We start from the raw sequence: 27,630 nt of genomic DNA, 5'->3' as shown, positions 1-27,630 counted from the left end.
CTGTTTAAGTTGATATTATCAGTAGAAGGAAGAGGAAAAGACAGATGAAGGTGGGACTTAAAAGGAAATTAGTTCAGTTTTGCACCAGGGCTGGTTACTGTGCCCGAAGACACAATTGATGTGAAGTGTTTTTAAAGCTGTAGTGATCACATTTTTTTAATTCAACAATGGATCACATGACTTCCCAACTCTATGGAGTATTTTAGCCACATTCAGCTCACTGTTTTTGGTTTTATGGCATACAAGCCTGCTGTTTTTGTCCAGTGTCATTGCTCTCATAAACTCTGTTTCCAGCTGCAAACAGGCATCTGTTTTAAAAAAAAACACTGTGTGCAACCAAGCCAAAGTGACACAGTTAGCGACTAGCTAATAAACACAGCGCGGCTTTCAGGAGCTAACCAGCATGATGTTTACCTCAGGAGTTGATGGAGACAAAAAAAGAGCTTAAAGCTGAGTGAATATTGAAGTTATTCAGGTGGGCAGATACACAACTTGACACAAATGCTGACATTGTTCCGTATTTGCGAGTTGGTTACTGTTTTCCAACAACTTAAAATGTCAGTGTTGCTGTGCTGACAGCTTGTTGCTGCCCCCCTGTGGCCAAAAAATCTATTAATTCAGGTGTTTAAGCAAGTCCAGCTTTATTGCGACCCATGTGACCCTGTTTTACAGAAGACAAGAAGGACTCAGCATAAAAAATCGAGTTTTAAGACCACCGTTATTCAGTTATGTATGAAAGCCCATTCCGGCAGTTAAAGAAAAAAGAAAAGATGAAAACTAAGCTGGATGAAATTCTAATTATGAGAAAAAAAGTCAAAATTATAAGATAAAAAGAAAAAAATGTAATGTATCTCACAAAATGTAATTCATACTTTTGACTTTATCTCATCATTTCAACCTTTTAACTTAACTTTAATTATTACTTTTTTTTAATCTCTCAGAATGATCACTTTTTATCTCATAACTATGATTTACCATTGTAATTTATAGCCTGCGTTTTTATGTTTTGATTTTCTTTAACTGGCTTCCATAAGGTTTTGTGCTAATATGTTGTATATTCATAAATCACTGTACACTTTGCTTGAAGCTATCTTCTTATGTATATATATTGATAGTTAGATGTGGAATTTTCAATTAATTGTTAAATAGTTCAAAGTGATATAGTTAATTATTAATATTATTGTTGTTGTTAATATTATTATTGTTATTATTATTAGTATGATTGTCATAATTAGTATCATCGTTATTATTATTATTATTATTATTATTATTATTATTATTGTTATTGTTATTATTATTGTTGTTGTTATTATTATTATCATTATTGTCGCCATCATTACTATTGTTATTATTATGCCTCTCGTTCCTCCTGTGTAAACTTCCGGAAGAAGAAAAAAGAAGCGAGCACGACACCGGAAATGGAAGAAAAAAAAGAAGCTGAACCGTCAAAACATAAACAGAGCAGTCAACCTTGTGTGAACGCAGCTAGCTTGCTTTAAACCTATCTTTAACAACAAAAAGCTTTATGCACGCGTTCCTCATGTCGTGTGTTCACCTTCAGAGACGTCCCAGTCAAGGCACTTAGCTCTCTTGCTAAGCAGTGAGGTGGAGAAAATAAATCTGCAGTAAAGATTAGGACTAAACTAAGAAGTACGCCTCGTCGGGCCTTCGAGTAGAGGTAACGCTAGCTGTGCTAGTTAGCCACTACAGGCTACGCTAGCTGCTTGCTTGCTCGCTTTTTTTTTTGACAGCCAGCTGTTGGGTCGTGAAGCAGGACTGACAGCAGCTTTTTTAGTTTCGAGATTTGTTAGCCGCACAGAGCCTAGTTAGCATTAGCTCAGGTCAATAACAGTGACAGGTAGCCGAGCACTGCAGGGGACAATACACTTACAAGATGTCAAAGCAAAATCGGGCATTACTCAGGCCTGTGAGACAGCTAGCATCGAGTTACTTTGTTTATGTCGGTGTGTAGCGGTAGGTAGGTGGTAAAATTAGCTTGGCTGTTAGTTTTGGAGCTAACAGGTAACTTGTGTCACACGGTGCGGCGGTAGTTATCAACAGTTGAGCGAGTGCAAGCAGCCATGCCTTTGTATTTATGCACAATAACAGGTGGCTCCTCTTAATTTGAGCCCGATCACTTGTTAATATAAATGTTGTTTCTGTGTGTGGCACTCAAAGGTTCTCCCTCGGGTCGACGCAGGACAACGGAGACATAATGGCTGAAGCTGATGGCAAATCCACTGTGCTTAACGGTAAAGGATCAGTGCCAGAAAGTAACTATTTATACTGACCATAACTGTGTGAGCTGTCTCTGCTCTGTAGCGCTGGCAGCTGATCAGTGGACATGTCTGCTTTTTACTAGGTGGTTCTGAAGATAAAGAGTCAGGAGAGGATCAACACAAAGATGGGGGTGCCTCTGGAAGCAAAGAAGGACAAACAGAGTCTTCTTCTCAAGATGGTAACCACATCTTTTAGTCATGGGAAACCTCACGCTGCACACATTTTCATTATGGTTGAAACTTTGCTTGAATATATTTTAATTATGTTCACATTTGTATCTTTACTGCTGGGATACTCTGCTATTTTTTTTTTTTAATCATTGTTGGAGTCTAATCTTCTTGAAATCTGTGCAGCCTGATATTACATTTTGCAGGAGAATTAATGCAACACCTTTTGTCAAATCTCCCAATGAGACTCCAATGTCTTAACCTTTTCCTCCAAACCTCTGGCTTTCCCTATTTCTGTAGCTCCCAAAGAAACAGGAGAGGTGTCTGGAGACAAGCCTATGCCAGATGTGGAAGGAGAGACAGGGGAAAACAGAGAGGGGGAGGAGGAAGAAGACACAGACAGCATGGATGGCAGCGGTCTTTACTCTCTGACTGAGGACGGGGAAAGAGAGAGCGAGGGAGGCAGACGGGAGAGGGCAAAGGATAAAGATGGTGGGAAAAGGGCTGCCAGAAAGAGGAATAGACCTGGCGGCGGCACCAATCACTCCACCAGCTCAGACGACGATGACGATGAGGACGATGAAGAAGAGCAGAAGGATGATGAAGAAGATGATGATGATGATGCCATGGAGGCATGGCTGTTGGCGGAGCTTCGTGACCTGAGTCGCCCTGTGTGGCGGGCGGTACCCTCACTGCGCTCCAGGGAGATCGGCAGGGACTCGCACCAGTTTGTGAGGCGTGTGTGTGGAGCCCGCGGTCTCGTGCAGAGGCTGGAGCTCCAGGGCCGCCTGGAGAGGCACACAGGCTGCGTCAACACGTTGCACTTCAACCCCTCGGGCACACGCCTGGCATCGGGCAGCGATGACCTGCGAGTGGTGATCTGGGACTGGGCCGTCCGCCGTGCAGAGCTGGAGTTTGACAGCGGCCATAAGAGCAATGTATTTCAGGTAAAGACAGATGCAACGATAATCGATTAGTTTTCAACTATTGGCAAGTATTTTGATGATTGATTAATCGGTTCTTTGATTCCAGCTTCTTCAAATGTGAATGTCTTGTCTTTTTTATTTCTCTTTTATGACAGTAAACTCAATATCTTTGGGTTGTGGACAAAATAAGATATTTGAGGACATCATATTGGGCTTTGGGAAACACTGAACAACATTTTGCACAATTTTCTGGCTTTTTATAGACCCAACAACTAATTGACTAATTGAGAAATGATCGAGAAATTATTCAACAACAAATATAATCGGGATCTGCAGCCCTAGACTAGAGCTGATTAATGGTGAGAGGAATTTAGCCAAAGGCAAAGAAATTTTAACACCATTAGGGATAGTGATACATTTATTTTAATCTTAATCTGCACAGGCAAAGTTCCTGCCTCACAGTGGGGACTCCACCTTGGCCATGTGTGCTCGAGATGGTCAGATCAGAGTGGCTGAGCTCTCTGCCACACAGCGCTGCAAGAACACCAAGCGGGTAGCACAGCACAAAGGGGCGGCACACAAGGTGAGTGTTTGCACTGGATGTGTGAATGTAAATGCTGAGGTATTTGTGCCCACTGTGGTAGATCTATTTAAAACTCTGATAAACTGATGATTACACGTGTGTTTTTTTCTACCTACTTTTGTTCTAGCTGGCCCTCGAGCCAGATTCCCCATGCTCCTTTCTGTCTGCTGGAGAGGATGCCGTGGTGTTTGGTATTGATCTGCGTCTAGACCGTCCCGCCAAGTAAATGATATCATTACTCAAGTTTACCAAGTGTAAATATAGTGAGGAATTGGGTTTCTTAACTGGCCAGCTTGTGAAATAGCTGGGCAAAATATCATAAACCACAAGAGGTATTGATACAACTCTGTCCTTTTAAGGCCCCAGTTTGTAGTGTTGTTGCACAAATGTCCTGTCTTTCAGTCGTTCCTCTTTGCCAGATTTGGAAATGATTTTTCAAACTTTTCCCCTGCTGGAGCTAATACCTGTTTTTCTTTGTGTCTCCTTATGTTTGTGCTGCAGTAAACTGGTGGTTGTGAAGGAGGGTGATAAAAAAGTAGGACTCTACACCATCTTTGTCAACCCAGCAAAGACACAACACTTTGCTGTGGGAGGACGAGATCAGTATGTGAGGTACGGACCAGGTTGTAGTTCAAGTGCTGATTATTTCACTTACAATGCAAATGGAAAATAGCCGTTAGTTCTTAATTCTTTTTCCTTTTCGTCACCTCACCCTGTTCAGGATCTATGACCAGAGGAAGATCAATGAGAACGATAACAACGGCGTACTGAAAAAGTTCTGTCCTTCACATCTGGTATCCAGCGAGTCCAAAACCAACATCACCTGCCTTGTTTATAGTCACGATGGCACAGGTAAAAAAACATGTTAAGAAAAATGTCATTTTAGATGTGCTAAAAAACAGTTATCTTACATAACATAAGCATGATTTATTTTCTTGCTCCGTAATCCTGTTTCATGGTAATATTGGAATTCAATTTGATTATCCTTACCTAATTTCTCATTCTCTAAATTAAAATGTTGAATTGAACCAGTGAGCCTTTCACTTGATGCATGCTTGATTCATGGTCTTAAAACTTGTGCTCTTCTAAAGCCTTCCTGATGCAACCACAATGCAATATCAGTGACACTCGAGAAACGTTGAGAATGACGTCTGTTTTGACTGAATAAAAAGCATTGGTGTGATCACCTCTTTTCATGGGTCATTTTATGGGCCAGTTACAGGAAGTACAATCTATTTTTCTGAGATAAACAACTTAGCTGCGCTCAGCTGCATAATTTCTGTATAATGTAAAAGCCCGTATCATGTTCCTCTTCCTTTTAAAGGAAATTAAACAAATGGCCGTTTGACCTCTTTTGCCTCTGCAGAGCTCCTGGCCAGTTACAATGACGAGGACATCTACCTGTTTGACTCCAACCACAGTGATGGTGCTGACTACCGCAGGAGATACAAGGGACACCGCAATAATGCTACAGGTGTTACAGCAATCATTTATTGCAGCACTAAAGTCGTGCTCTTTGAATCTACACACAGATTAAAAATCAAGCTTATCAGCTGTAGTTGAACTAACCGTGCATGATCACTGATTGTTCTTGCTGGTGAGATTTGGCTGATGAAAACTTGGGGCTAATTATTCCTGAGCATACACTCAGGACTGTAAGGAGACTGACACTGCATTATCCTCTCTCATCTCAACCTCTTTCTCACAGTGAAGGGGGTGAACTTCTATGGGCCGTGCAGTGAGTTCGTGGTCAGCGGCAGTGACTGTGGACACATCTACCTGTGGGACAAGTATTCTGCTCGCATCGTCCAGTTTATGGAGGGAGACAGAGGAGGAGTGGTGAGTCAGAGAGAGAGAATAGTATAAGTTCAGTTTAAAGATGACTTGGAAAACACTCAGGTGGTTGGTAGTGTTCCTTCTGTAATCTCTTTGTCTTAGTGGCGATTATTTAGTGTTTATTTAAGCTGCAGCAAGGAACTATATTTAATACTTTGTGATAAATTGAGAGTTTTGCTGCTGAGGCATCCATCCCAAGAATATTCTCTGTAAAACATCCCTCATCTTCATTCATTTTCTCTACTCTTAACAACTACAGGTGAACTGTTTGGAGCCACATCCCCATCTGCCAGGTATGGCCACCAGTGGGCTGGACCACGACATCAAACTGTGGGCCCCCACAGCCGAAAACCCCACAGGACTCAAGGGCCTTAAAGAGGTATTTTGTTTTGCTCCATCTTATTCCATTCTGCTTTTTATATGTTTGGCCTTCTGTTGGTTGTAGTAACATTTCACCCCTTTTTTTTTGAGAGAGACGGGGATGCATTGACACCACAGAAAACACAGTCTGTTTGATTTCAGAGCAAAGGTGGATCAGACAGATATATCTAACTAACCCAGTTTAACCTGTTCGTCTTAACCACTTATTTGGAAGTGAAAATGAAAGTGGATGTTCCTGAACTGGGCAGTGTAACTGTCCACTGCAGCAGTGTTACAGTGTAGTGGTGACTCTTTATTGTAATATATGTTTACAATGACTATTTTGGGTCATAAATTATTGGGGACATAATTCAGCATAGAAATGATGGCAAAAAGTACAAGAGATAACAGTCCAGGACATAAAACAAATAGTTTTATTAAATTTGCATATATAATAACTTATCAGGAACATGCTTGCAGTGTGTGCATGTTCTTCTTCAACACATTCAGACCTGTAGTAAACAATTTGTGGTGTTTGTCAAGGTGATGAAGAAAAACAAGCGGGAGCGCGATGAGGACAGCGTGCGCCACGGCGACCAGTACGACACCCAGCTGCTGTGGTTCCTGATGAGACACATGAGGAACAGACGGCCTCCGAGGGTGAGCTCTCAAACACTTCCACAAACCTGAGAAGCACTGACTTTGTTCCTGGGAGCAGAGTGAAACGATGTGGTCATTTACCTGGCAGGAAGATACTATTGGTTGCATTGTGGGAAATGTGGGATCCAGCTTTGTTTGTGCTTGACCCTTAGTAGGGACCGTTTCTTGCGAGTTACTCAATTTAATGGTAATGTAATACTAAATTGCTAAAGATCCCTTTAGATATTATGCAGGATGCAGCATGTATTATACTTGCAATACAGTCTGTTGTCTGTGGTTTTTGTCTAATGAAAACGGGAGCCCATAAGGAAGCTGTCGCTGATTACACGTGACTACTAGTGTGGTTACGTTACAAAGGCAGGAAAGAGGAAGACTGCAAGCTAGCAAACATGGATGTAAAGAATTTAAAACATTGGGAAAAAAAATTATAAGGAAGGAAATGCATTGAATATTTTAATCCTCAAGGGTCCTTTTTACACAGAGCCTGCACATTAGAGTGCTGCATAGGTGACAAATTTTTGTAGGCCAGTGCAAAAATAAATGCCATCTTATTCCTGGGATTTAGGAATCATTAATGCGGTACTCTGTGCAGCTGCATGAAGGACCCTTGTTTTTGAAGGCTTTGTTTATTTACACTGAACAAAACAACAGAGGTATACCGCTGCCCCCGGTAATGGTTTTGGATAGCATGCCAGCATTCCACAAGCAAAAGGTCTAACGTGTAACGACTGCATCTTTGTCTACCCTTGCGTTTTACATACACATTGCTTTCTAAACAATAACAATGCCATAACATGGCAATAACAACAATCTCAAAGCAGCTGATTTGTCCTCTGCTTGAAGGGTGTGGAGCTCCTGGACCTTGTATTGTCTCCCCAGTTTGCAGACGTTTTATTTGCTGTTCCTGTTCTTTGAGTTCGCTCCTTTTTTAATTTCCTGGTTGTGGGTCGCACACATTAACATGTCGTCAAAACGCAGACGAGTACAATTTCTAACATTAGGGACAATGTTGGCATGATGTTTGCACACTCATTGCAAAATAGTCTCATTCTTATCTTTCTCCATTCTTCTCTTTTTTTGTCTCGATACAGGCCCGCCGTGAGGGTGCAGAGCCAGACACAGATGAGTCCTGGAGCTCTCCAGATTCCTCTGATGAAGAGGAAGGAGGTCCAGACCACGTCCAGTGCATGTCCTCCTGAGCAACACACACACACACGCACATATAGACATACATACATACATACACACTTTATTGCCCATGAATTGATGCACATAGGCAAGCACTATTGACACACTGGCGCACTCAAACACTGATGAGCCACAGACTTGTTTTTCTTTCAGTTTTTTTGACACACATACAAACTCAAACAGATAAACACACATATACGTAAACATAGTTTTGAAGCAGAGTGACAGAGACGCTTAACGCCTGGTTTCCCAGCAGTTGTGAGTGTGCAAATGGCGCGACTACAGACTGCGTACACACTTCCAGAATCCTGAATTTTGAGAATTGTACAAAGAGGTTTACATCCCTATAAACCACTTGGAGGCCCTTGCTTGTCCATACATTATCTAATATGCTCTGCCTAACCCCAGAACTACGTACTGTGCGTGTATGGCAACAAGCACCTCCTCTTTAGGCGCCCTGTAGGAAGCTATACATCACCAGCACACAACCTCCCCTCTCTCTTAGTAACACACCTCTTGCTCTGGAGCTTTCTGTGCTGATGAGGAAGGGTGTAGTTCCCTCAAACTCATCCCCTAAATGTGACTCCCTTTAAGATTTGAACTTACAGAGGGGAGACCCCGGTGCCCCCTCACTGTATCGCCCCAGTCTCATACTCATTTCTGGCCCTGAGCTTGTGCAGCTAGTTGCATTTTTCTCTCCGAGGACTACTAAAATCCCTACATGCTGCATCAACCTACATGCTGCCTCTCAGCTACTCCCTCCCTTCCTCTCTCCATCACTGCCCCCTCCCTCACTGCTGAGTGCACTTTGAATCAGGGATGCTTTAGTTTGAGACACAGACAAAATCGTGCACTGAGTATGTGATTTTTCGGGGGGAAGAGCTGTTGTCTCGTCTTGGAAAACCCACAGTGAAGTTAAGTTTAATTCTTATCATTTTTTGAGTGGGGGGGGGATGTTTTGCACTTGAGCGTTTTTCGACAAAGGAAGAGGTTTCTTTAGCTTCCACCAGCCTGTCCTTTTCCTCTTGCTTACTCTTCTTCCTTCCTCTTCTCCCTTCCTCACTTTTCACCCTGACACCCATCTTTGAATGGGAAAACTTCAGTTCACCTCTCATGGAAACACAGAGGTAGATGGTGTTTAGCATGTGCATATAAGGACTGATGTTGGGCTCTGTTGGGGAACTGTGTAGTTTTTTGAAGAGCCAGAACCGACCTGGATCAAACCATAATTAAAAGACTGCCCATGTGCCAATCAAGATTGGACTGATAAAGGACTCCACTTGCTCATGTGGTTCCTTTTAAAGTCCTTCTGTGACGCTGACAGTCTCAGATCAATCACGGGCTAACATTTTCAGTTTATTTGAACCAGGTCGTATGTTGGCAGCCAGCGCACCACTTGGGGGGATACTTCTGTCTGTGCTGTACGAACATTGGCTCAAAGAGGAGGACAGAGGGAGCGGTAGGGTCAATATGCTTGCCAGTCATTTGTTGTGTGAGAGCGATAAAGTCCAGCTTTTCTCATTTTCTATGAGAACTCTAGTTAGTTGAATTTATATGTACATATATAAATATATATTAAAACTGTAAAAAAAAACAAAAAAAAAAACAACTTTAGCAAATGCTGTTTGACTTCAAAAAAGAAAAAAAAAAAGATGTCAAAACATTTGATTGGTATTGATGCAGAGTTTATATTCTATATGAGGACAAAGTACTTTTAAAATCCAGAGAAAAACAATGTCGACTTGAGGCACCATTTTTGTTCAGTTTTCCCTTTTATGAATGACATCTCTCTGTTATGAACAGAACCGCTATTGAGTATTCAAATTCAAGTATTAAAGTTTTGATTCTCTTTCTTGTTTGAGAAGAAACAAACTGTATTTCCTTTCTAGATCATAATCCATCATTTGAGACCGTTGTATTCAGATTTTCCCACTGGTTATTTTTTGGCATCTTGTATACATAATAAGGCTTTTGATGAACAATTTCTTTTCAACCACTGCCTAATGTTGCGTTCCACCAGGTCAGTTGGAAATCTGTACGATTCGTGCAATAAACAAAAAGACAGTGCATTTGATGTTCTTGTCATTCTATGGTCTTGCTGTCTTGTGTTCTTGTATGTATTAATTCATTTATTGATTGACATATGGGGCCATAAGAGGTCCTATTCTTTGTCTGTGGAGATGTTTGTCACCGATTTTCTCAAAGCTCTTCATAACAGAAAAATAATTCACACATATTTTTCATGAGCCAAGAGTATAGGAAAGGGACGAGTAGACCAGAAGTTGCAAGCAAACTCCTGCACGACATTTCGTTACTAGACCGTCAGGCAAATTTGGCTGATGGAGGTCTAATAAATAATGTATGAATAAATGTACTTTCAGAAGTTAGACTGAAGGAGTTCACATGCAACTTTCTCAAATTTCTTTCCATGAGTGATGTCTTTTGATTCATAAAGTGCTAGATATTCTGTGCCATATTAGTTTATTTTCACGTCCATTAAGTATTCACAGAAGTGAAAGACTTAAGACAAGAATCATTAAAATCTGTGCAGCAGAGTCCAAGATGTTCTGATTTTTAATCGCGAGTTTTGAGCCCCAGAAACTGCTCCTACATTTCCCATAATGCAAGCCAAAAGCATCTTTTGTGAGACCATCCCTGTGTTGCAAAGGCCTTATGTGGGCTGCTGTGGCTCAAGAGGTAGAGTGGGCTGTTCATTAATTGGAAGGTCACTGGTTCAGTTCCCTGGGGTGCATGTCAAAGTATCCTTGACTAAGATATTGAACCCCAAATTACTTGCAATGAGCAGGCTGGCACCTTGCATAGCAGCCTCTGCCATCAGTGTGTGAATGTGAAAAGTCTAGAGCCCTTTGGTCAGTCAGGCTCTTTCTATTAACAATAATACTCTAAGCCCGAACCAAAATCACTGAGAAACAGATTATTTTCTAAGACTTTGAAATACAGTACATACACATTACTTTCCCCAAAAACAGTAGTGATACCTTGTGAGTAATTCTTATAAAAAAGGACAAATGCTTGCTTTACAATTATTCCATCTTTAGAATATGTCTTCTTTCATGCATAGAAAAGTAAAAGAAAACATTTCATGACATTAGTATAGATAATTGGTTTAGCTCCTTCAGTTTCAGGGTCCTGTTATTGTGCGTACCTGCTCACTGTCTGTCATTGCATGAGTAAAACAGACAGATTTTCAAAGTCATTAGTGGCACTTGTGCTGTTTCTACAAGGTCTGCTTTGGAAAAAAGTGCTCATCTCAGCTGATTAATGACAAAAACTCGACAAATGATCGCTACGTAATGTTTTTATTCAACAGATCTTGGGAATGGGAATTTAAACTCCATATATGTTGGCAGTGAAAACATAATTGCCCACACGTGTTACCAGTCACACAATGTATCCATCCTGGATCTGACAACCTCATTTCACACAAACAAAACTGACAAAAAACAAAAGTTAACCTGTACAAACAGAGGTGTCTGATCTATAAATCTGATCATGGTGTATTTTTCGTTGGAGAACCTGAACTGATGTGCACAGCTGTAAACTAGTTCTCCTGGCTGGTGTTTAGAACAAGACATGAGCCACGAAAATACAGCCGCACACTTTCTGACGCCTCAAAGTGAAACTGAAGAGATTTCAAAACAAATATACACAGCTTCTTTCTCACTACTCAGACATATCGTGCCATCTCTCTCATTCATCACATCAAAAATAATACAGGACAGCAGATGAAATATGAAAACAGAATGATCGAGTACAAATGCAGCACGAAGAGCCCTTTACAACTCATTCCAATTAAGAAAAGTCAAATATGATTACTTGATTTGATTTTTTTCTTGTAATATAAATGAAACAAACAGATTTTGGAATGAGTTGCTTATTTATACAGTAAGCCAGTTTAAATCTCCAAACCGCAGGCAGTGACAGTCCAGCCTGTCACAGCAGCTGTGCTTGGGCATGGAGGAGATGTAATCCAGCCTATCAAATACAATCCGGCATGACATCGTACAGACATAAATATTAAAAGAGGCACTATCATGGGCTTTCACTTGTTGCCTCATTTATGCTAATGTGCGCACACACACACAAAAATCACACTGATAAGAATCTGAAGGCAAAGTGTCAGTGGGTTATTCCTTGTACTCCAGAAACTGCTGCAATCTTTTTCTGTGCTCTGCAGACATTTGAATGGCACTGAGGATTAGAAAATACATACATGGAAAAATTAGTATACTTGGCATTGGTATTTTTTTTTTTTTTTGAAGAAATTCCATTTTAAATGTCCAGCCTTACTTTAAATGATCTCCAAACGTGGTCGTTATCCTGTAGATGGCAGTCTTGAGAGTGGCCCTGAGAGCAAAGCGCAGTGTTTTGTGAGTGGAGTCTCCCATGCTGCCCGTCGACCTGACTGGTTTACTGGAGGCATGAGGCAGCTTGAAGTGTCGATCTACTGCCTGAAGACGAGGAGGACACAACGTAAGAGGTGTCAGTGGGCACACAATGCAAAGCAAAAACAATAATTTTGTTCCATATGCACAACAGTGACAGTGAGGCCATTGTTGGCAATGAAATTATTTTTCTCAGGCTCCCTCCAACAATGCTGGAAGCACAAATTATATGAAGAGAAAATCAAGCACGTTAAAAAAAAAAAAAAAAACACCTACATAAGTTAAAATATAGGAGTAAAATATATGTGAAACAGAAGCGACCAAAACATAATACTGCGATAGACTTATGTACAGTGGTGATAAAATGAATAAGTTGTGAAAGAGTAAATATTGGCAATAACTGAATCGTGATGAATGTGCTCCTTGTCAGAAGGAGGTTGCTGATCAATACAATGAGAAATGTTAAGTTGATAAATGCTACAACACTGGACTTTCTACATGGCTACTCACCACATACGTATAAAGGCCAAGTAGGTGAAGGAAACATGTTTTGATTTGAGTTTTTTTTAGATTGACTTCCTTTTAACTCTCTCAAGTCTTTGCAAGCAAAGTATTGTTTGATTGCTGTTTCTTTACAAGGTACAAAGTTCAGTGCAGGGTTTGTATTTAACCACAGAGTGGTGTGCAAAGAAAATTCTTAGTACAAGACAGCTGGGCTATGACATCTGATACAGGCAGGTTTTTTTTTTTTTAAATTGTAGCTGCGCCAATATGTGCTCTCAGGGCAGCTGCAGTCAACCACGACAACTTACCTCTTGTAAGACCAGCATGCAACCGAGAATGCTGGGTAGTGTTGTCTGTACAACCCCAAACTGGTCTTCTGAGAAGGAGGCCTGAACAAGGTAAGACAGCCCTGAAGGGGGATAGAAGGGAAGACATAGTCACATAGATATTAAATCAACAGGTGCCATGCATATCAAATAAACATTAAGTCCACCATCTCTTCGTACCTTCTAACGCCCAGATGTGAGCCTGGCTGTCTGCAAACAGAGCTTGACTGGAGGCTTCTGGAAGCTGAAAGAGATGATGTTAACTAGTACGAGTTCTCTAGTGAACAGACAGATGCACATTTACAATAGACTAATGATTTCGGTTGGCGGTTAGACGGACACATTTTAGAGAGGCTACACTACAACATGCATGCAAGATCAAAAGGAAGCTACATAAACCTCACAGAGCAAAGCAGACTAACCAAACTAGTTTCTACAAGGAAATACTGTGAGGCGAATGACATTATTACCCAAAAACTGATTAGAACAAATCAAGTTTTAATAATCAAGAGACTTGCAAGACACGTGTGTTACACGACTCCTTACCTCAAGCTTTTAAAGTAATTAGCAAGGCTCATTCTAACAGCTAGATGGGTGGAAAAGAGCTACATTACTAATGTCTGAATTAGTGATAGCTGCAGGGGGAGGTTGCTGGATTTGGTCAAACCCAAAGTGAAAATCTACTCTGTTAGATGAGAGCATGCAGGGAGCCCAACAGTGTTCAGAAGCCTAAAGAAGACAGCATGCACATGCCACACGTCCTTACCTTGTTAAACAAATACATTATCAGCACCCGCTTTGCCAAGAAATTTTTAACCTGAATGGGACAGTTAAGTGTCAATTTATTTTGCTTCCAAAACTTCACATGAAAAATGTTACACAGTTAAATAAATATTGGATTTTTCACACTTAACCCTTGGCTGAGATCACCAAAACAGAGCACCTGAGAGCGGAGGATGTGACCTTTATTTTTTAAAGTAGATAAATTAACTTAATTTTACCGAGTCACAGTTCTTCCCATTGATTAAGTCCATTTGTAGTATATCTTTTAATTTTAATTAGAAATGGAGGGACAATCATTATGAATTTGCATTGCAATTTTATAGGCACTTCTCTGGTCTCATCTCTGAAGCACATCTCTCTGGTGCCAACACAGAAGTGACTGCCGCACTTAAGCTTTTAATAAGGAAAGTAGTAAAAATAATCTATTATTGAAAAAATATTGATTGTAATCATTTCTAAAATTCAAAACATTATTTTATCTGCTCAACTGTTTGCTCTCCTGCTTGCCACACAATAAAGGAGGCACACAACTGTGTAATATTACAACAGTAAATTACTTAAGTAGTTAGAAGAAAAAGGAAAAAGTAATTATATTATGTATCTGCATTTGCTTGGCTCCATTTAATCTGATTTATCACTTTATTCAAATGAGATTTTCTAAAATGTTTACATTTTTATTAGGGTCAAATTAAAACCTCAAGAGAAGCTTTGTATGTAAATAAATGACATTCGTTCAGCCCTACTAACATCGATAAGTACCTGTTCTTTTCTGTTTTGGAGGAACTGAGCGAGGAGACTTGGTTTGGATGGTTCCTGCTTGGGACTGGGAACTGAGGCAGGGGATGACTGAGGACTGCCATTGACCTGTGAATCTGAGACAGAGGCCAGATCACAAATTACAAAGATATTCACAGATATCTGTCCCTCACCCATCTGCTACTAATGGCATGACACATGACCCATTAACATGTTAACATCATGCCATGCCAGAAGTTCTAAAACATCTGTCTGTAATAGCTGAATGTAGCTGATTAGCTTAGTAATTTAAGGTGAAAATACACAATGCATATACAATGACTTAAGTTATTAACATTAGTTTCAGAGGTCTAAAGAAAATCAAAAAGAAACAACACAAGAAGCCAAAAACGTCTTGGCATCATCAAAGGGGATGTCATGCTCCCCATTACCATGTACACACAGTATTTAATATTGTGTATTGAAAATAGTCTTGAGGCACCAAGTCTGAACAACAATGGCTGCTACTCATGTTTGTCAGCTCTATTTTGCTCAAATCGGACCTTTAAGTATCGGTGTGAATTTATTGACCAGATGTCTTCCATTGCCCTCCTCTCACCTGTGGAGGTTGACCAGAGTTTTGGTCCTCTCCTCATGACGTGTGGGCTCTGCACTGTGCCGAACCACGGCGAGCATTGTTCCACAGGAGCAGTAAGACGCCGCAGGGCTGGAGAAGCAAAAGGGCTGTCCAGGTCAGGAGTGAATGGTGCTGTCAGAGGGCTCCGTGGGGTGCCAACAACAGAGCGTGCAAAGACCGAAGCTGGAGTTTTCATCAGTAAATTGGGCCTCGGGCTCATCAGATCTTCTGTACCTGAGGTTACTTTTAAGAAGAACAGAGTCGGTAAGAGAGGATAAAGAGGACTGGTTATAAAGAACTCAGTGTATTTGTGTTTCATAGTAACATACCTGATGTCTCAGATGAAGTCTTCCTTTCACTCCCAGTAGACAATGACTTGGCCCTGCCATTGGTTGCAACAGTGTCATGATAGGCTACAAGCCTCTGGGTCAGATCAGTCAGCATAGACAGACACTCCTTACTGATGGCATTCCAGTTATGAGGATGGCCACCTGGGAAGGTCAAATGTACATTTTGCTTTTGTTTGTAAGCTATCTGAACTGTGTCAAGATTTATTTTAAACGTGAAAAGTCAACTGTTCAAGCAAGGACATCACGTCTGTGTAGACAGCTTAACAGACCTGGCTGACTCAGACTGAAGACCTCACAGCGTCTTGATGGGGAGTGTTGAGACAGCAGAGCCAAGTCCTGCAGAGCTAGGAACTGCAATTTGGGAAAAGACAAGTTTCAACACCCACATGTGATGATCAGTAAGCTCAGAAAGAGAGAACTTGAACTTAAAAAGATTCTAATTATGTGTTTTAGCTACCTTCAATATCATTGGCTGCTTCTCGGTCAGAACTTTAGCAAGACACTGGTGGGCATCCTCGGTAAAAGATGACTGCACAGGAAAACTGTACAGCTGCAGATTCAAGGAAAGACATTAGACAACATATTACCTTAAAGTCAAGACCCTGAAAAATGACTTTGACTGTTCGCTTAAGATGAATTCTGAGACATTCCCCATGAATAATAACAGTCACATCTGGTGCTCTTCATGAACATTCAAAGCAATGACAACATTGCCCCCTAGTGTCTCTAAACTGTTAGAAACAAAAAGTCTTTGCAACACAATACTCTACTACAGCCACAAATTGGAATCAGTTTTGATTATCAGAACTTGGCTGAGCACATGAAATTTCATCAGCTGGCACTTTGATCTTTGGTTACATGGTAATCTGTAGCCTGAGGATGTGCTCAAGTCAGGTACAACAATGCTAATCGAATAGAAAACCAGAATTTACAACAAGATAAGTGAAACAGAAGGAAGGGAAAACATAACAAATGCAGAAATTGTCTTTTATTGATACATACCTCAGTGACAAAGATCCTAAAGAGCACCAGTGTGATGTGCCACGTGAAGAGGAGGAAGCTGGCACTGATCCACAGGTGGTAGAGCAGGGAGAGGTCCAGCAGTCCAGCTATGCTGTCAAGAGGATGGACCGAGCTGCAGGTGGAGAACAAACACAAATACATTAATTCAGTCCAATGTATCATGCCAGGAAGTACCACTCTGTGGCGGGGCAAAACGATAAAACAAGACTGTTTGTTTAATCGTATATAAACACACAATCTTTACTGACCTGTTTAGGTAAAGGTTCAATGTTTTACAAAACCAAGCTTTTGGAATGTATCCTGTGAACAAGAAAAGAAATATTTTGTATCTTCCAATAACTCTGCATAAAAAGACAAGGGGAAAATATAGATATAGAGCTCAGATACAAAAATTGAATAAATAAAAGTATGTCTATTGAGGTAGAGGAGCTCTGTGTTACATTTCATTTGTAAACAGAGTTCACTACTTACCCAAAAAGAAATACACAACAATGTAGTTCCTGACAGAGTAAAGTGCTTGAGTGGCGCTGCACTTCACCACCAAAGGTAGAGCTCCCTTAAAGCGAAGGTATTTGTATTGCTGGGGAAGAATAACAATAAATAAATGAAGATCAACACTGATCATGAAGCTATTTGAAGGATTGTGCCAGTTACTGTGTTTTTGTAAAGTTTGACTACAAAAAACACTCTTTAGATTTTACACTAAGACATTCAGACAAAAGTATGTTTTAAAAATATTCAGTCTTTGCATCATCACATACCTGAACAGTGTGGAAAGAGACATAGTTCATGTTATGGATCACACCGAGCAGACTGTAAGAGAATCCAACAAAGGCTCCAGCCAGCAGGAGGATGAGGTGATACTCATTAAGACACATCTGAGATGAACTGTCACTGTTGGAAACAAACTCAGCCAATTAGACTACTTTTGAAGCACATACAGCTAAACAGTTGTATGCAGTAGCTACTTACCCATCACTCTGTGGGCAACTGTAGCCGAGTGTTTCATATCTGCCCCCGATGGTGATGGCGCAACACCAAGCCACGACTATTCCCATGATACAGTGGACCACGGAGTTGACAAGCTGACGAGGGTGGAGTAGCTGACCCAACAGGGCGATTTTAGAGCACGCAATAGTTGGTATGACTGAACAGAAACAGAACAAACAACAGAGTTACAATCAATGATTAACATGTGTACTTGCTGTAAATTTTCTCTTATTTTGATTGACTAGACACTGTTCCCAACACTGCGGGCAAACTTGACTCAACAGTGACAAGGAGTGCAATTAAAGCAATGTACAAACTGATTGAGTGGTTAACATTTTACTGTGTGTAAAGCAGTTCCGAAATGATTAATTAAAACTGGAATCAATGCCACTCAGGCCATCAATTATTTTAGTCAGATAAGATACTAAAAATATCAAAAGGTTTCCTAAATACACTTTTACAAATACAAAGAGTTCCTTTTATTCTGGTTCATATAATTATACATTTTACTTTTACTCATGGAGGACATAAGTGCCGTATTTTTAAACATTACTTGGGTGTGTCATGACTTGTTAAAGACACTTGCAACATATGCAGACTTCATTCCTTTTTTATTACCTACACTTCTATTGAATTCAGACATCAGTTTAATTTGTTTAGTGTACATAAACCCTGAAATGATGTGCTGGTGCAATGTATCTTTGCTCTGCTAATCTGAAAGCCCACTTGACCAGTAATTGGAAGACCCTGTCAATCACCAAACATCCTTCAAGACAAAGCCAGATGTGAGTAAACAATAACAACCAGTGTCCTGCCACTCACCTGTATAATACTCCAGGTTCAGGAACCCAACCATGAGGATCACTCCACACAGCAGGATTAATGAGAAGACGGCACTTGCACTCGTTAAGAGGGACAGGCATTCTGCATGTAAAAACAGTCTAGAGTAAGATTCATTCAATTTCAGGTGGCGATGAGTCAAATCTCAAAATGAACATGATGACTGACCTGATATCGTCTGAATGGGGTGGAAGAGACTGAACCTGCCGAGGATCACAAGAGCTGCTGTGATGGGTCCCAACAACAGGACGGCCCAGGCAATACTGGCCGCAGCTCTCCAGCAAATCACCTGAACAGTCAGTCATTGTTATTGTTATATACAAAAGGAAAACACACTGATTACAGAAGCTGTTTAGACTATGACATTCAAAAGGGCTCAGATTTCACAGTTGGTGATTTTCACCCTGCGTTCTATGATTTTAATGTGTGCATGAAATACAATCTTTAAGCTAGAAAACAACAGATGTTACTATTCATCCAGTGAGTGCTTTCAAAATGTAAGTTTCATTTAAGTGATATACATTACTCAAAATCAGTAAGGTTGTTGTGTTTGATCCCCAAAAATAACGCGACACATTTCATTTGACTTTTAGTGCATATCCATTTTGAGTAGTGTATACATTTTCTGGAAATGTATAAACTAGACGATCATTCTGCTCATAGAGAAAACAACTGGCAGATGAGTCATAATTAAAATAAATTGTTTGCAGCCACGGGTCACGTTTTCTCTGTTCCTCTGCAGTATAAATCACTGAATATATGTTCTTTTAGTGTGTACATACAGCACATTTTCGAAAGACACCCAGATTTGGTTACTCAAACATCTTGAGACAGCCTCTTTTTAAAAAAAAGTTGCCTATTTAGCTGCTTGATGTTACTAATTTGATCATTCTTATGGGTGAATCATATTTTACTTAAACAAGTCGATTACGATTATTTTTTAAATGACTTTCTGCAAAATTTAATTAATTAAAAACTATCGCATATTAACAAAAAAGCTTGACATCTCTATGCTGATATGTCAGGATATATTTCAATGATCTTTTGTCTAACTTTATATAGCTGGCAGTCATTTTGTAAACAGCTATTGAACTTGATAACCTTTATTCTTCTCTTTCTTCTGTATTGTAACCAAATATAATCATACATCGCTATTTTTTTTAGCATAATTGTAGTTTCCTTTTTTGTTCTGTTTCATGTTTTTATATTGTTGTGTCGTTCAACAAAAACTGAAACAAACCTTAGCTACGCTCAAGTTAGCCAACTAGCATAAACAGACAAGTTAGCACGCTAGCACTCGCGATACATTTCTTTCTTTATGAATGAAGAATTAAGTTTAGAGACTCACCTTGCGAACAAACCAACAACTTTGTTCTGTAGAAAACATGTTCCTGGGATGGATGGAGAGCCACACTCCGATAATAATCTCTTCGGCTCTCCTGCTGTCAAACTATTTTTCCACTGAGTTTCCCATATCGCGCCACATGCATTCAAAGGACCTCTGAAGGACCCCGATTAAAAGTCGTCCGTGATGCTGCCTGCTGCCAGTTACAGCTACACAATTTTAGTTTAGGAAGCCTTTTCAACAATAAAATAAGTATTAATACGGATTGTCTGGCCAATTCAAGCATGGTTATAAATAATAAGTTCACAAACAATGATTTTTAAAACGTGTCCTAATTTGAACAGATATATAACGTTATATTACAGTTCAAATAAATAATCAAATATCTGCATTGTCATATTTTTTTAATTACAATATGTACCAAGACAAGCCATGAATCAGCTATTCATTGTTTAAATGTAATATATTTTTTCTCATTTGTGTATTTACAGATATATTGAACATTGGTTTGATTATTGTATATCTCTGCTTTACTCTCTACATGCAGTGTTATAGTCAAGTCAGTTCTGAATTCCTTTGGTTTCATCATGCAAGTAAGCTTTCTTATCATGATGATAGCCATTTCCATAATTTGGAAAACTGTGTTTATCCAAAACTGTCTTCTTCTCATGATCCCGAGAGAATGGTTTGGTCTCAAAGGCATTGAGCGGGAGCTTCTGGGAAGAACTGATGGACATCTCAGTTTGAATCGCTTTATGGACGAATGGTTTCTGTGCAGGTTTCTGGCCAATAGCGGGGAGGGCGAGCTGCTCTCTCTGGGACTTCTTGTCCTCCCACAGCTTCAGAAGCCGGCGTTGATTGTTTGTCATATCCTTGAGATTTTGCTGCAATGATTGCACTTGATCCTCTAGAAGTGTTTTGGACGTGACAGTATTTGCCAACTCTGATGTCAAATCATCAATGGTCAGACTCAGTTTCCCAGCCTTTTCCACCAGGGAACTGCACTCACGCTCCTTCTCATGAAAGTCATTGATGATGTCCTTCGTGGTCTTTCCATTGAACTTGGGGCTGCACTCAAGTCCAATCTCAGTACGAAGAGCCTTCACTTGTTTCCTCAGCTCCTTATTGTCCATTGTCAAGCCTTTCAGTTTCTGCTTCAGAGCCTCAGTTGAACGCATCCTTGACTCGTACTGTCTGAGTTTCTCTCTGAGAATACTCTCTCTGTGCATTGCATCATCTCTTTCCTTCCTGCATTTCTCCAAAAGTTTCAATGTCTCAAATTTGGACACTTTTTCACCTTTACCATTTGAGGTTGCCATCCTATGGCAAGGTTTCCAAATCACTTTATAATAAAGTAAGTATTAGAAAGGCATTTCTTAAAAAAAAAAAAAAAAAAATGTTATTACTCACAAGCTTTTCAAATAGTCCTTGAGCATTGTGTTGGTAAATCCACATCACAAGCACGAGCGCCTACATGCATGCCTGAGACTGAGGCAGGTGACAGTCCTCTAAGAGGGTTATCTGTTTGACAGGCAGCTCCTGTGTAACTCAAAGCTGGGGCTAGAATGACCATTAATTAGGGCGCCACCATCCCTTTGACACCGTTTCAAGTGACACAATTTTTTCCCCCTATTTTGTTAATTAATCTAAAAACTTTGCCATTGTGCTAATCAATGGAAATATTAAACAAAGACTCAACAGAGGCACATTGTGTGTGAGGTGCCGACCACACACTGCGTGCCTGTAGAAACAGGCTGCACATATATAAGTAACATTTTCCACTGCAGGTGATCTGTGCATCCAAATAGTGACACCGTAGATTCTATCTGTTTGCTCGACCACACGACAGTTTAGATGGATGAGCTGGAAAAAGAGCAGCAGCAGCCAAACGGCCACTTTTAAAGTTAGTCGCTCTCTTTGAAATGTTGAAGTTTACCTATTAGTTTCGATCTCTCCCTTAAATATTTAAAATGTCAAACTGTTGAAATGTACTGAGAGCCTTTTAATACTGTCAGCAGCTGCTGGAAGAGTCATGTTGCTGACACGTGCAGGGGCTGGGGTGATTTAAGGTTGTCCTAACTTAAAAAATAAGGTTTACTGAATGAAACAAAAAGTCTTCACTGACATTTTAAAGGATTCATAGGATACTAGTATTTTGAAGTAGTTTTTTACCAATGTAAAACACTGAATCCAGGTTGTCATTATTCTGAAACCAAATGAACAATGAAGTGATCAGACAAGGTGTATGAATATTTCATCAAATATAATATGATCTGATTATCAGTTGGTGTTCAGATAAGGTCTTCCACGTTTTATATTTCAAATGAAAAAATGTGGACAAAACAACTTTGATATTATTAAAAGGAATCATTTTCATTTTGTAATAATAGGCTTATTCGCTTTCTTGCTGAGAGTTACATGAGAAGGTCGATACCACTTACATATTTGTCAAATTAATGTAAAGCTATCGCTAGCAGCCAGTTAGCTTAGCATGAAGAATGGATACAGGTGTAAACAGCTAGCCTGGCTCTGTTGAAAGGCAATAAAATCTGACCACCAGCACCTCCAAAGAACACTTATTAACAAGGTGTAAATTAATGTTTGATCGATATGAACTCGACAGGTTATTTGGCAAAATCAAGACTTGAGAAGAAGTCACAGCACCTAGCCAAACAGCAGGGGGGCCCATAACACCCATTTTTACACTTCAGTTTTTGTGCAGATTAAACCAACAAGATATAACATGTTAATTAGTCAGTGTGAGTTAAGAGCTGCTGGTCGGTGGATTTTAGAATCATATTTAAGACATGAAAGAGGCATTGATCCTAACTTGTAGCAAGAAAGCAGAAAAAAGGGGTATTTCACAAAATGTTAAACTAGTTCTTTAAGGTGGGTAAAGAAAGTATTCATACAATCTGTTCGTTGAGTTTATTAGTGACTGAAAATAGGCTCCGAGTTGACTGTAAATTGATCATTGTCATAACAATGATTGTTTCATTCGTCAGGGTAAGTCCCACAAAGACCATGTTTTTTTTTTCCTATGAAAAAACTCACTGAGAACAGACATTTCATATTTTACATTTTATCAAATGCAGTTTTCCACAATAAAAACAGATTGATTAAAAAATAGTTACACAAGTTAGAAGTCCCTTGGACATTTAGAACTGGTCTTTGGCATTAGTTGAGAGCACTTATGGTTATATCAGTTAGAGGAATGTACAATAAATCTATTTGTACATAATATGCCCAACCCTTGAATATCTTACCAACACTTATAATCATTGTGCCGTTTATACAGAAAAACATTTACACCAAGTATCCTAGCCAGTTCCCATTAACGGAATATTTAAAAAATGCATATACAAAATGTCTTTGATGCCACCAACATACCTGCACAGATCAGTTATCTAAATATTTCAACAGATGAACTATACAACTGAAAACTACCATACTAAGAGAGATCTTATGTACTGTGTACCACCAAACCCCATTTATCATTAAGGAAGTTAAGAACTCATCCCATTAGAAATAACATACTTGGTACCAGTGTTCATTTTCAGAGGTCACACAGTCTAAACAAGCGTACACGCTGCTGGGTCCAAGTGCAGGTGAAATCCAGATGACCCATGACTTCATCAACACAGCAACCCGACTCTCTCTAATAAGGCAACAGGAGAACCTGCAATTTAAAAAGAATAACACTTGCTTTGGGAAGGAGAAATCATGTAAAAGGAAGTCCGGTGTCAGATGTTCTGCTCTTGTAGGTAAAAAAAAAAAAAAAAAGAGAGAGCTGGAGCAAAAGCCCCTAAAATAGGCTACTGAAGTAGGAGGTCATCATTGTTTATACAAGAGAATGCCATGCCATGAGGAGGTACAGAGTGGAGGAATATGACTTACATGTATCAGGTTATTTGTGCATTTGAACAGTAGGATCATGCTATGAAGAGCTTCTGTGTCACCATTGTTTACCTTCAGAACAATGAAAGGCTTTCATGTTGAATGTGTAGCCGCAGAATGTGTTGTTGGAGCTGCATGTTCAACTGCTAGTAATTTTTCTGGTTTGCTAAAGAAATAGACCTGAAAAGTCAAACAAATAAGAAAAATAGTGTAAAACATCACAACAAAGAAGCAATAACAGTACAAAGAGAAACTACTAATCAATCAAGAGCTGAAGCCGGTGTGTCTGTGAGCAAGTGTGCAGCAAATGTTCGACATTACAGGAGAGAATACCTTATTCCTGCAACCCATTCATCTTGGTCAGTCTTCAGACACGGGCTTACTTTGTAGACTAATTACACGAATGTGACCAGACATATGATACCTCTGTGGACCTGACCGTATTCACCTTAAGAAGTGCACTAATAGCCCGTTCTCACACCAGTTAGCAAATGCGGTCACAGTTTCCAGTGAGTCCACCCGGGGGGGGGGGGGGGGGGGGGAGTTAACTTGACACTATCAGGTATAGTCATTTCCCAGAAACACACAGGGAGAGACACGCAGAAATGTCCGTGTAGTGTACTGTACAGTCTGTGATTGACAAAGACAAGTTGGGTCAAGGCTCGGCCATGCTACTGAGATCATTGAGGACAAATGGAAGTGAGTCAATCATTGTTGTTATCTACACCAAGATGGACAGGTAGCCTGAATTAACTGGATTAGTGCAGATGTAGTTTGCCAAAGCCGGACAATGAATGTTGTATCTTATTTCAGCAAACTGATTTATTTTTCCATATCTCTCAACTTTGTAATTAATCCTACAGACAAAAGTATGTACATGCCAAATCATAATTATAGTCAGGACACTTACCTTACAACCAACAGCGAGCAGAGCGTTGAGCACAACAATGGCTGACATGGTTGCTATGATAACTTTGGGGTGGTCATCCCTGACTGCAGGCCAGAAAGTCATCACCAGAACTGAGCCGGAGAGGCAGAGAGCCACCATGATGGAGCACCACCTCAGCCATTCATATGGGAGAATCCATAGGAACTAATGTGGAAAAACAACAGCTCCGTATATACTGTGCGTCTCGTTTTATGACAGCTATTATAAGAAACAATCAATGCCCTAAATGTATTCATAATAGAGGGGAAAATAAGTATTCATCAACTGTCAGGATGTGTAATGTGTAGCGGACACATTATATTGTGATGAAAGGTGAAACAGTAATTTGTTTTATACGCAGCCACTGCAAACAATGTTCTAAAATCAATTTAAATGGTATATTGAAAAATTCACCAGATGCTGCGTTCAAAATGTAACAATGCTGTCCTGTGGTTTCTGAACGGAGATAATGGCTCCTGTTTATGCTGTCACACTTGGTTGATAAACTTGGTTCGTTTATCTATTTATTTTTTGCAAAGTATATGCTCACAAGCCACTCTAACTGGATCAGAGTAGCTGCTCATCTAAACTGTTAAATCCCAAAGTCTCGCACAGTATATTTCATACAGGTGAATGTTATCAAAATGTTAAACAAAGCCAGGTGATATTCTATATTTTTCTTGTTGTCGACAAATCCTGTGAAAAGACCAAATCCAAAAATGATTGATGTTATGAAGAAGTACAAACTGTGTACAGAATCTTCTGCATTAATAATTAATATACCCACTGTAGCTTTTTTGGCCTTTTCATGGGATTTGCTAGCTACAAGAAATATATACGTGTACTGTACATGTAACACCGGTGTGGTGATTAATATATGCCCTGATATGACTGCAATGTTATAAAAGCTTACACCTGCTATTCTGAAATTTAAAAACAAATGTCAGCTCTTACCACTGCTGGAATGTAAATTGCGAGGGAATATCCGTACACACAGATGATCTCCATAAAGGAGTATGTCACTAAGTTCATAGCCTTGTTGTTTCTCCACAGCAGGAAACCCCAGAGGGCAAGGGGCACCAACCAAGCATAGCTGAAGATCGCTGTTGCAGCTATGGTCACTGGAAAACACAGTAAAATTAAAAAATAAGAGCGTTTTGAGAAAAAAACAGTTTTCTCTTATATTCAACCTGAACAAGTAAACCATAATAACACAACAAAATAACAGCACATGCCTTTTCCAAACTCTGGGGTATACTTATAGTCTGGTTTGCCTAATTTCCCCAGAAAGGTGGATATGTTTCCACTGATGGCAATGGCAAACACAAGAGTCGTACAAATCCAGAATGGTCCTGAAAGCACAAATATCAAACATTAGAATTTAAGTTTGTAAATACGTTTGGTTTCTAAAAACAATACAAATATTACAAAAATTCAGCCTTCAATTCAGCCTTCAATTCAGTTTTCTCCCATTTACCAAAAAATGGTCTGACAACCTCTAATTAGGACATGAATGTATAATGTTTGAATGCTCACCATAAAGATCAGGATTTCTTCGAAGGTAGACATGAACAAAGTTCTTTCTGGGCCACGGCACCACTGATCCAATGATTCTTTCCTTCACCTGAAAGAAATGTTAAAAAAAAAACTACGTCCATATTGCATGACAAATTCTCACATCGTTTCAAGCAAAGATATCAAATGAAGTTATGAATATATTACGTGATGGGTCTCGATGTCGAAAAACTGTTGGTAGTACTCAAAAGTCCAGAAAGGGACGCTTTTCTTTTGCCCGGAGAGAAGCTTCAAGGGGGAGAAAAGACAAAAATGGAGAAAAACAAAATGTATCAAATGATTATTTAATGCAACAACATTTAATGTGTCGTGAAAATCAACAGATTCTCATGTAAGTGTTTTTGTTGTTCAGACCTCTGCCTTGTCATCACTGGCAAGTCTGTCCTCGTCGTCATCATCAGGCGTGAACCCAGCAGCTATTCTTTGCTTTTCTGGTTTGTTATCCTCATCGTCTATGGTGATGGTGGTCGCATCTCTGTTTGCTTCCAACAGACTGGCAGCTTCTTCAAACTCTATTTTCATGGCATGGATGAATGGAAAGACATTAGTGAAGTATGAATGGCTGCTACCAGGGCATCACTGTGCAGCACAGGGAGACTTCTGAGAGATGTGTGTTTACAGAAGTCACAGAGACTCATCAATAAAGCAAATTCATTTTCACAATCACTACTAAAACTGTGGCAAACACTCACCTTGAAATTGAAATGGATCATTTGCCGACGCCATTGCCCTGAATTCACTTAGTGACGTTTGTAAGATTCGTCTCTAAGGAACTTATCGGCAAGTTTATGTTGCACTAAGGCACCAACTTAATCTTATGAAGCTGTGAAGGGAAGAAACATAACTTTTTAGCATCAGAGCCTAAAGATTCGTTACCGTGTGACGTGTTAAAACGTTGCAAACTACGCGCAATACAGCAACAAGAGGAAACAACGTTACAAGTTAGCTTAAGTTAAGCTAGCCAAGCCTTTACTTGACAGCTCTTCAACAAGTGATTAACATACATTGAATGCCTCACGTAACGCAATGACGGACAAAAAATAGCAAGAGTCTCGATTGTATTTTTTAAAAAACAAATCCATAGTCTTTTTCAAACAATGAATGCTCACCAAATTATCTTCCAAAACTGATCGGCATCATTCCACTTCTGTGAGCTAGCGTTGTGCTGCGTGGAACAGGAAAAACCTGCCTTGTAAACAAGACTTCTTCCTGTTACAGGGAAGTTTCAAAGTAAGGGTTTAACTTTAAAAAAAATGAACATATATGTTATCGTAATATAGAGAACCACACG

The 27,630-nt window shown here is 39.8% G+C and overlaps 4 protein-coding genes across 5 annotated transcripts; 1 reads left to right on the top strand and 3 right to left on the bottom strand.

Annotated features, from left to right (window-relative positions):
* Positions 1-1,422: 1,422 nt before the first annotated feature.
* dcaf8 (DDB1 and CUL4 associated factor 8) lies at positions 1,423-10,067 on the top strand. Its single transcript, XM_084369266.1, has 13 exons — positions 1,423-1,678; positions 2,179-2,252; positions 2,363-2,458; positions 2,748-3,394; positions 3,816-3,956; positions 4,084-4,178; positions 4,458-4,568; positions 4,678-4,808; positions 5,323-5,430; positions 5,665-5,795; positions 6,052-6,171; positions 6,696-6,812; positions 7,904-10,067. The coding sequence occupies exons 2-13, from the start codon at positions 2,216-2,218 to the stop codon at positions 8,009-8,011; spliced, it is 1,842 nt and encodes a 613-aa protein (XP_084225392.1). The 5' UTR covers positions 1,423-1,678; positions 2,179-2,215; the 3' UTR covers positions 8,012-10,067.
* Positions 10,068-11,303: 1,236 nt separating this feature from the next.
* Positions 11,304-20,092, bottom strand: ndc1 (NDC1 transmembrane nucleoporin). 2 transcript variants are annotated; one of them, XM_084369918.1, is made up of 18 exons: positions 19,943-20,092; positions 18,763-18,883; positions 18,577-18,678; positions 17,737-17,911; positions 17,526-17,658; positions 17,236-17,344; positions 17,013-17,064; positions 16,744-16,876; positions 16,199-16,291; positions 16,011-16,092; positions 15,721-15,882; positions 15,374-15,634; positions 14,779-14,891; positions 14,003-14,053; positions 13,417-13,480; positions 13,219-13,319; positions 12,312-12,472; positions 11,304-12,212 (listed from the first exon to the last, which is right to left on the bottom strand). In XM_084369918.1, the coding sequence occupies exons 1-18, from the start codon at positions 19,979-19,981 to the stop codon at positions 12,149-12,151; spliced, it is 2,016 nt and encodes a 671-aa protein (XP_084226044.1). In that variant the 5' UTR covers positions 19,982-20,092; the 3' UTR covers positions 11,304-12,148. The 2 variants fall into 2 exon arrangements, with proteins under 2 accessions (XP_084226044.1, XP_084226045.1); XM_084369919.1 differs by lacking the exon at positions 14,003-14,053.
* A 407-nt stretch (positions 20,093-20,499) lies between these two features.
* On the bottom strand, positions 20,500-21,258 carry LOC311266057 (uncharacterized protein; the record flags this gene model as incomplete). Its single annotated transcript, XM_084368241.1, has 1 exon — positions 20,500-21,258. One exon carries the CDS (start codon positions 21,256-21,258, stop codon positions 20,500-20,502), a length of 759 nt encoding a protein of 252 aa, XP_084224367.1.
* Positions 21,259-23,005: 1,747 nt separating this feature from the next.
* Positions 23,006-27,534, bottom strand: yipf1 (Yip1 domain family, member 1). The gene is made up of 10 exons (XM_084369883.1): positions 27,449-27,534; positions 27,032-27,162; positions 26,694-26,851; positions 26,487-26,567; positions 26,301-26,388; positions 26,000-26,116; positions 25,719-25,885; positions 24,747-24,929; positions 23,909-24,016; positions 23,006-23,618 (listed from the first exon to the last, which is right to left on the bottom strand). Exons 2-9 carry the CDS (start codon positions 27,063-27,065, stop codon positions 23,930-23,932), a joined length of 915 nt encoding a protein of 304 aa, XP_084226009.1. The 5' UTR covers positions 27,066-27,162; positions 27,449-27,534; the 3' UTR covers positions 23,006-23,618; positions 23,909-23,929.
* Positions 27,535-27,630: the final 96 nt, after the last annotated feature.

Source organism: Pagrus pagrus, assembly GCF_965226575.1.
Source record: "Pagrus pagrus genome assembly, chromosome: 12".
Taxonomy (NCBI): Eukaryota; Metazoa; Chordata; class Actinopteri; order Spariformes; family Sparidae; genus Pagrus; species Pagrus pagrus.
Note: the sequence above shows the minus strand (reverse complement) of the source record. Positions and strands in the feature narration are given on the sequence as shown.